This window comes from Rhynchophorus ferrugineus, unplaced genomic scaffold (genome assembly GCF_030347505.1).
Source record: "Rhynchophorus ferrugineus isolate W39M unplaced genomic scaffold, kcgeb_rfMv2 rfM4, whole genome shotgun sequence".
NCBI lineage: Eukaryota > Metazoa > Arthropoda > Insecta > Coleoptera > Curculionidae > Rhynchophorus > Rhynchophorus ferrugineus.
Genome location: NW_027472583.1, coordinates 27,482,669 through 27,492,784, shown reverse-complemented (window position 1 = coordinate 27,492,784; position 10,116 = coordinate 27,482,669). Strand labels below are relative to the sequence as shown.

Genomic DNA, 10,116 nt, shown 5'->3' with positions numbered 1-10,116 from the left:
TAGTATCTTATTAATTTTTTTCGATTATTTTTAAAGTATCATTATCAGTTAGTTCGCTAGTCGGTAAGCTTAAGAAAAAAAGAAAACGCTTTTTAAACTGTGTTTCAAGATCTATGGGAGCATAATATCTCCCTTATTATTAACATACATTAATTTGAACGTAAAGCGCTGTAACAAGATTTGAACTTTTACTATTAAGAAAATGAATGTGAGGTAATAGAGGTCAAATACTTTTGTTTGCTTCTTTTAAATGTAGGATAACTAGAATAGTTGAGATCATATTAACTAGGAATTGCGATATTTTAGACACCTTCATTGGAGACAATTTTTAAACTTTTTGGTTTGATATTTTTGCATATTCTGAAACCATGAATAAACATCTGGTGAAAACCTTTGTCCTAGAATGATCTATATAACACACTAACATAGATTTAAAACTTGTGATTATCGGTCAGGATATTTTCTTAACATGGAGAATCGTAGTTCGAAGTTCACTTTAAACAGTAGGCCCAGTTCAGATAATCCTTGATTGATAAGAAGGTACTCTAAAATATAATAAAAAAATAAATTAGAAAAACTGCTTCATTAAAATATGTTGAATTATTTATTTCTAAGTCTAATAATGGGCTGCTAGCTATAATTTAATATAACGTGCGAGAATATTAATGTATATTCCTCCTATATAATTAACTGCAAATAGTCCTGATCAAACCTTCGCATTAGCCAATGAATATTTTAATCCTATAAATAAGATATTTCCTGAGCTTAGAACAAAAAAATCTTGGAATATTTACCAAGATTATTTATAAATCCTCCAATTTACACTATTCGTGGACTTGTAAGTTACAAGAAATAATTTCATCAATCCAGGATTCTCGATAAAATTTCAAAATCATCGCTCTTTATTAAAATATAGCTGAAACTTAACTTTAACTGATTCTTAATACAATTCACTACTCTACATACCAAAAGATGCAAGCCAATAGCCTATAGATTTTTTGTATTCTACTTCATTTCACGCTTTTACCATGGAAAAAATCTGTATAACACATCCTTTTTAGGCAACCTGAATGAAGTGTTCCTCAAATTTTCGCTGCACTGAATTTGTTAGAGGCATTATATTTTCATAATTCATCGTAATTAAAATTTATTAAAAATCACTATTGATCTTGTAAAAATCAACTGTTAAAGAAGTTCTCATTACTTCACATTTGAACATTTTAAACGTAATTTTAATAATTTCATGGAGAAAAACAATAAATACATTTACATATAACCTCTGTTAAATAACATGGAAACAAATAATCTAGACTTGAGACCGAATTATTGGTTTTCAGATTATTGCAGCAGCGTTTATTGGTTAAAATTAGACTGGATGTTACTGACTTCTGAAACAGGAACTCAGGATAGTAATCACCGATGAGGACCTTGCCCTATATGATGTTTGACAAACCACAAAACGTGTTTTGTTGTTTTATTTTTATTTCTGTGTTCCCTGATCTATGTACTGCGATATTTCCAGTTTCTCATATTTTCACTTTTCCTCCTTTTACGCCTTTAGCGGATATCTGAGGTTAAGGAGCATCCGAGACATGTTCGTGTGTGGTTTGAATAAAACTGTGATATTGTGTTTCTTTAGTACCCTTCAAGTGTATTTTGTTCATTCTTGAAGAAACGATAGGAACGAATTTACTCCGTTATCTTATTTATCTTATTATTATAATTTTGGAGGATTTGTGTTGAGAAATCCTTGGATTTTGTCTAACAGCTCACATGATTTGAACGAATGAATGAACGTGAACGAATTTCTGAACAAAAACTCCACAAAATCATAGAATAATCATAATATATCTGGCCCACTTTTTTCTCTTTCTAAGAGTCAAATTGCCATTTTAAATCAACCATTTGTAGTCGATAAAAAGCAAGAGCTAGTTTGAATAAATTTGGATACATAATAAATATTTTATGTTTTATTGGCAAATTGTCAGTACTTTTTTTACAAAAAGTATGTGATCTCTGTTATGTAGATCTTTAATATTACTTGTCAAATTAAATGTTGTAGCTGAATATCAATACTTATCTTTACAATAGCAGGGACACTCAATTTTAATACGCATTAAATTAACTCTTCGAACAATGCTGATTATTATACGATGCTAATTTATAACGACTAAATTTTGTATACAGTCGAAAACAAAACAAAAATTTAAACTGGTATAATATTAATACTTGTATAATATAAATATATACATATACATTTACTGACGCTATAAACACGATCCAATTTTCTCTGCGTTATAAACAAGCAAATAAATGTTTTTAAATATGTTTACTTAATATAAATAAATATTCAACGACAAAAAAGCAATCACTTTGACACTTTCGCTAAAAAGTTATTCGTTATACAATTAAAAATGATTTCAATACTTAATAAACTATTGAGATAAAGAAATGGGAAATGATAGGGTTACCTATTATATCTAAATTTATTCGAAATTATTTTCCGTGATATATAATTACCAATGTGTGGAGTTAATATAAGATATTAATGTTAGCTATCCATATATAATAGGAACCCAATATGTAGTAATTCAGTATCCTAGAATAATTTTTCGTTGCTGACTATATTATATTTCGAACTATTGATATTCTACATTATTTGAATATAATTGATCAAATATTGAATTTGGTATTCTTGAAAAATGGTATGTTATTTTATACGAACTTATTTTTAATTGCAGTAGGACATAATACTAGATCCATAAGATAACACGACTTTCTTTAGTAGTATAAAAATACACAACACAGTAAAAAAACCACCTTTTTGCTGCTTTTACGAACTTTTTAGCAACTTGAAATTTATCATAGTAACAGTTTTATCAATCAGAGATCAGTCCCAGATTTATGTAAAAATGATCTATTTATTATATTTTAATTTATAAGGTAACTTTATGACCGCTATATTATTTTAGTGGCGTTTATTTGCTGACTGGGTTTTGAAGTATTTGGGAAAAAACTCAATAATTGAGACATCATTTTTGAAATATGTTAAGTATGTTAGCAAGTATTTGAAGGACGTCAACCTATGTGAGGTTCACCAGATGCAACGCAACCACAAAAACAGTTGCGGATTTTGAGCCGTCGACATCTTTGTTTTGGACGTTTTCAAAAAGCTACAGAACGGTGATAATCAATCTTGTTTTTGATCCAAATTGGACTAAAAGACATGAATAATAAAATATGAAAGATTCCAGGGCAATTTAACTTCAATAGACTTTTTCTTGTGAGAGTTTCTCAAGTCGTAAATATGATGATGAGAAATCAACCGATGTCCTTAAGGTCAACATAAGCAGAGAATCAATAGGACAGTGTTAGTTTTTTTATTAATCTCCTAGAACGTTAACAATCTGCCCGTGGGCAATAAGTATTATTATATGATTTCAGTTATATAATATAACCATGTGGAAGATCACTACGACTTATAATCTAAATCTTATTATAGATACTATTCTAAATTATTTAAAGTCTGTCCTAACTAAAAACTATTCTAGCTTATTCTAGAGATTATTAAATCTCATTCTATGTATCAATTAATCAGTTCGTATGGTAGTTTGCGTTTGAGCCTATGCACTTCACTATCATCGGGCACAGTTAACCATTTGGCGAGTGCATTGGGATGCACTAACACTCCGAATCACACTTGTTATGGGTTCTATGGGGATATCGCGCTGAATCAGTTTGTTGGACACGTAATATGGAGCATTGATGATTACTCGCAACACTTTATTATGGAACCTCTGGAGGATATCTATGTTAGATTTACTAGTAGTACCCTATAGTTCAATACCATAGGTCCAAATAGGCTTAATTATTGACTTATACAGCAAAACCTTGTTATCTAATGATAATTTAGATTTACACCCTATCAGCCAGTATATTTGGTTTGGTTTAACCCCAAGCTGTACGAAAACATTCGCCAATTGCTTTAATGATGTTAGAGATGAAAATATACTTTTCACGCTCTGTTCTATAAGGGCCTAATTATGTTAAGGTACTGGCCAGCGGATAAACTTTTTTGTATATGGGCACATTATCACCTAGGAATATGGAAACCTTTACTACCAGTCGGTAGGCGTAACGCCGTGGTTCGGAGCCCATGTTAAATAGTAGATCCGGTCCAGATACCCTGAGTTAGTCAAAAAAGAGATCCTTGGAAATATCTTGATTTCAATTTCAATTGTAAATACATTCAGGTTGCAATCGATGTCTTCATTTCGGATATATAGTAATATGACAATTTAACAATAGTTTGTTTCGGAACGCTTATATAATAGAATTTTCTATTATTATTTTCTCTAGAGATTAATGTGTCATTTTGTCACAGTTGCTGACATTGTGTATAGTAGTTTAAAATGAAGGTGTTATACGACAGATTAGTAGAGAGGCAACTCAATAGGTGAAGAAAAGTTTCATATTATTCTAGATGGTACTTTTATCATCATTCAATAAATTACTCTATAAAATATGTTATTGTTATAGCATCTGATTGATATTGATATTTTGATAAAATATTGCTTTTTGAAAGGAAAAATATAGTTGAAGCAAAAACTTGGCTTGATGCCGAGTTTCCGGGCACTGTCCCAGGAAATTCAACCATCAAGAATTGATATGCTAAGTTTAGACGTGGTGAAATGAGCAACGAAATAGGAGACACTAAAGATATCAACTGAACGTGTACATCATATCATTCACGAATATTTGGGTATGAGAAAGCTCTGTGCAAAGTGGGTGCCGCCCGAGCTCACTTTTGACAATACTTTTCACTGACTACCTTGAAAAAGGAAAGACCATCAACATCTCAAATATCAAAAGGATAGACAATCAGCGACATACATAACGGTATTGAACCGTTTGAAGGACGAAATCGCCGAAAAACGGCCGCTTTTGAAAAAAAGGAAGTGCTGCTTCGCCAAGACTATGCACCGTCTCACAAGTCAGTGAAAACGATTTAAAAAATCCATGAATTGGGCCATGAACACCCCCAGCAACTATTTCCTGTTCTCAAATCTCAAAAGAATGCTCGCTGGGAAGAAATTTTCGTCCCATAAAGAGGTGATCGCCGACACTGACACCTATTTTGCAAAGGACAAATCGTACCACAAAAATGGCATCGAAAAGTTGGAAGGTCGCTATAATCAGTGTATCACTCTTGAAAGCAATTATGTTGAATCACAAAAAAATTATTTTGCTAAAAAATGTATTTTACTATGGTAGGCCGGGGACTTTTCATTGACCTGTTGATTTTTCCTAGGAAAACGACGTCTCATTTTTTTGTTTTTTATACATCTATACATATATAAAAATTACGTCCAAAATAGGACGTGCGATAACAAACGTAATGTAACTAGTTACTAGAAATCAAATGACCTAATCCATGGTATTCACAAGTCTTAACATATCAATTCAAACATACCAATAAGGTTACATATAAAGTTAAATTTCTATTTATTCTATGATATTATATACCTTAATCTTTAATTTTAAAACACAGAATTATGTTAAAAAAATTAACAAAAATGAATGAATCATTAGCATAGTTAAGCGATAAAATATATAAACAATTTTAGGAACCACTAAAATGGAAGAATGCGTTTAAAACATCACAGTCATTACTGACATGGTGCGAAGTATGGATTCTAGACAAGAAAAGAACCTGGATAAGCAACATAAAGACAACGTTCTTCGCTTTGGCCACCATTATCTTCGATATCACTCTTCTAATGGAAATGCAGTTGCTTTTCAATCGGAGAGATTACGAAGCAATATCCATCCATCTCGCCACGCTGTCCTTGTACGTTGGCTTTACCATAAAAATTATAATGTTCATGAGAAAAACCGAACAATTACGGAACCTCATCGAATTGTTTGATTGGCCGGGACTAGATGATATTCCCGCCCAATTTCAACAAAACAAGACCAGATCTATAATGAGCTCGAATTTCATCAGCCGATTCTATTTTATAACCGTCTCGTTCAACATTACTCTGTATTTGAACAGACCACTGTACTCTTCGTATTTTGAATATCCTATTGAATTCTCCTATCCGCTACCATATTGGGGAAAGTACTGTTTAATTGCTCTCCAGGTCTTCTGTGTATACTATACGGTTTTGGTAGGTATTGCTTTCGATTTGCTTCACGCAAGTCTTGCTAGAACAGCCACCGAATTGTTGGATATATTATGCAAGACTATTACCAGCTTCAAGCCTGTCAACAAAGATAATCCTGAAGCTGAAGAGCTGAAATTTTTGACCAATTGCGCGATAAAACACAGACATATTATAAGGAAAGTAGTCTTGATATAGAGAGATTAAATATTTATTAGTATTTATGGATTTTAGATTGGCGAATTCGTCTGAAAAAGTGTTCACAAATATATTGATGTGGCAGTACATTGTTAGTATCGTTTCTATTTGCAATGGTACTTTTCAATTAACCCATACTGTGAGTATTAGCAAGTAAAATACATATGCTATTAAATATATATTTGTCATACATTCGGTAGAGGAATTTTCTTAATAAACTGAGTGATTTTGTCTAGAAAAAACAAATACAGTAAACATTGAAAAATATGTTTGCTCGCTCCTACGATGCATATCGGGCGGATAAGAATTTAAACAAATCTAATTAATCTTTTTTTTCTCAGATATGTACTTTATAAGTATGTTATCCTTTATAAACCTAGCACGGATCATCAATGTGCTTAATGTTACGAATTACATATAACTCGAGACGATTTATGTTTGGAACAAGAGATGAACTAATCACTATTTTACCTTTTTGAACAGCCTCTAAAGGCAAACTACAACGTGCTAAACCACCTAACCTAATTAACACCAGTACAAAAATGCATTTAAATTGCGAGAATAAAACATTACAACGTTACATTATACATATAGATTTATTTGAACTTGTATTTTCTATGTCTATTTTTAAATAATGAGAACTTAATTTTACTTAATGATGTGATCGTATAAGTCTGTACAATTATCCAATAAACAAACATATTGAAAAATTAACTCTTTATAAATGACATAAATCCTCTATAACGTTATACTTGCTTCAATATGTTTGCTTCTGTTTGAACACTGCTAAAAACTTTGAATAATCATAGAAATAGTCGTGAAAACAGCCTACTTTTAATGTCAATTGGGCTGTCAAACCTGCGGATATGTATACAACTTCCAATGAATTTAATTCCACTGAGTTGTCATTTGACCTGCCTTGCCACTTGTTTGCGGGAATACCACACCACTGGGTTGCACACTCAGCTCATTTTCTTGTGTTTACCATCGCCTTACATATACATTATCCCATGGTCTTGGGTACCTTTTGGGTTTCCAAATATTCTTTTTCTGGCTTTCTATTGGCATATCCCAAATATCTAATATTGCTATAATGTTGCTTTCTTCCATGTTGTATTCATCGAGCAGCCATTAAATGATGTGATTTTGATGAATCTTTAATCCCTCTCCTATATTCTCCCTTTCCATTCCAACAAGGCATTCTATTTCTGTTATTCTTCACAAAGACTTTTGAGAACAAACGATAGTCATAATCTGATTTCTCAAAACGTAACTTGTAGTAGCACTTCATTGAATCTTGTGTTACAACATTTTGATGATTTTTTTACGTACAGCTTAGCCAAACAATGCTTGATTCAATTCTTATTATTCAATATATTGTTTTAGTAATTAGGTCCTCTGATTTCCTGATATAGATACTTTTATCGCTTCAGTTCTGTCAAATTGATATTTATATTAAAATTTTAATACTTTGTAACTTACTTACGGATGTATATCTAAACTCTTCTCCATTGGTGTCAATGGTTTTTTATCCTAACTGTAACTCTGTTGGACCTCATGTTTCTAGTTCTCTAGTGCTTCACTGGTTCTTTTAGATTGCACATGGCTGCATAACTGAACTCTTCTTCATTGGATTCAATGGTTTTTTTTATCCCATCAATAACTCTAGACCCCATGTTTCTAGTTTTTTAGTGTTTCATTGGTCCTTCACCTTACTACTTGTATTTATACTTTACCGAACTCGAATTTTATGTGGCCTCCAAACACTTACAATCCCCGTTCTCAGCCCCCTGCTTCTTTGTGTTGATACCAATAGATCTGGTTTCATTAGATGTTACGAAACCTGTTACGAATATTATTATTCAGGACGGGATGGAATTAATAAGACCAGTTGTGGCTTTGGAACAAAAGAGAAACTATATTTACATCGCTGGTCTTATATACCATTTTGAACAGACGGTATACTATAATACCCTGGACTTGTTCTTCTTTTCTACATACTAGGAAGTGGCTCTTGTATCGACGATACGAATCATATATTTAACATTTAATTCATACCAGATTTTTTTTTAAATATATTGTTTTGATTCCAGAACTACTTTTTCTTTGGGTATGTCACGTTCCGATATGATTAGATTACTCAATTTGTATGATTCCCTTTCCATTCTCACCCATAGTTTTCATATTAATCTACCTAATAGAAAATAATGATTCCAGAAGACATCCAATCTTATTCAACTTAGTCACTGGTGTAACGAGGATTATAGATTGCTTATAGAAGATATATTTGAATTCACGATTACTGTAGTAATCGCAAATATTTTGAATCAAAGCTGGGGCCATAGAATGGAGAAAGTTTTCCTATTGTAGTTTTTATTTTCTACTTGAAAATAAATATTTTGAGTTTTAATAAGAACTGATATCTGAATGTAGATTTTTCTATAAGTTATTTTTTTTTATTGATAAGCAATCGTTAAAAAACTTTTCTCCTACTGTAAAGCCAAACATAACTATTTACGTGAGAGATATTAATTTTTCTTTCCAAAATGATGATGTTAACGCTCCGTAGGTTCTATTCAAATCGAACTTGCTTCTGATCCGAAGTACCGGATTGACATCACCCGTTCTTATATATACATCTTTCAATTACAAATCCAAAATTTCAGTTATATTATTGCTAACAGTCTACTTAATCTTTCTCATTGAAATATTAAAAAAACGGACAATCAATCATAAATAAAACATGATCAAGTTGTTATTTCAAATTTAGAACATTTATTAATGCACATTATAACTTATAAATTATTTTAGGATTCATCCGTAAGACTTAGCATGATATGTAACAGTTTATTCGTATTCAACGTATTATTCGAAATTGCTGTTTTTTGCTGGTTCGCTGGACTATTTACTGCGAAGGTATATCTTTGACATATTATCGAAAATATAATAAAACATTTCGGTTGTAGAGCGTTGAAGTGTCAACAGCCTACTACATGTACGACTGGTTAAATTCGTCACAAAAAGTGAAGAAATGTCTCCTGATTCTAATGCATCACAGCCAACAGCCCATTTACATGACAGCAGGAACCGTCATTCGCCTTTCCATGGCTTCATTCTTACAGGTATATTAACAAAATCATGAAAAATATATACGTTTAAAGAACATTCGATATTTTATGTTTTATTTCTTTTTAAGGTCGTCAAGGCTGCTTATTCTTACTTCACCCTTATGCAGTCGTTATACAACAAAAGCATTTAAAATATTCAAATAAATCATTAAACATCATATACTTATTCAAGGAATGTTAGTTATAGTCGTTTATTTTAGTATGATATCTAATACACTGAAATATAACACTATTCATTATTAAATTCATTTTATTATAACGCTATTTTAAGACCTTTAATATATATAATATATTTAACCTTTTAAAAGAAATATTTGAAGTTTATTTTTTGTATCAATTGATTTATGTTACTTGTTACATTAGCAGTAAATTCGCGCTTGACATACACGGATTCAAGAAACAGATTGTGTTACTCTTGAAAGATGATTGGATATAACAGATCAATTGAAAAGTCGCCGGCCTGACACATAGATGGCGCTACTAGAATTAAATCCATATGTTATTTAGTTAGCCCTAACCATCAAAAGAAAGCATCTTTTTGTTGAATGAAGCAACTTTTGTTATTGTGAAAAAAATGTATAAAATGGAATTTCGCGTGTTGATAAAATATTCCTTTTTGAATG

General features: G+C 31.4%; 1 protein-coding gene across 1 annotated transcript; it reads left to right on the top strand.

Moving 5' to 3' along the window:
- The first annotated feature begins 2,621 nt into the window (after window positions 1-2,621).
- On the top strand, window positions 2,622-9,715 carry LOC143196335 (putative odorant receptor 92a). The gene is made up of 6 exons (XM_076404001.1): window positions 2,622-2,705; window positions 5,628-6,338; window positions 6,370-6,504; window positions 9,177-9,281; window positions 9,332-9,487; window positions 9,562-9,715. The coding sequence occupies exons 1-6, from the start codon at window positions 2,703-2,705 to the stop codon at window positions 9,622-9,624; spliced, it is 1,173 nt and encodes a 390-aa protein (XP_076260116.1). The 5' UTR covers window positions 2,622-2,702; the 3' UTR covers window positions 9,625-9,715.
- Window positions 9,716-10,116: the final 401 nt, after the last annotated feature.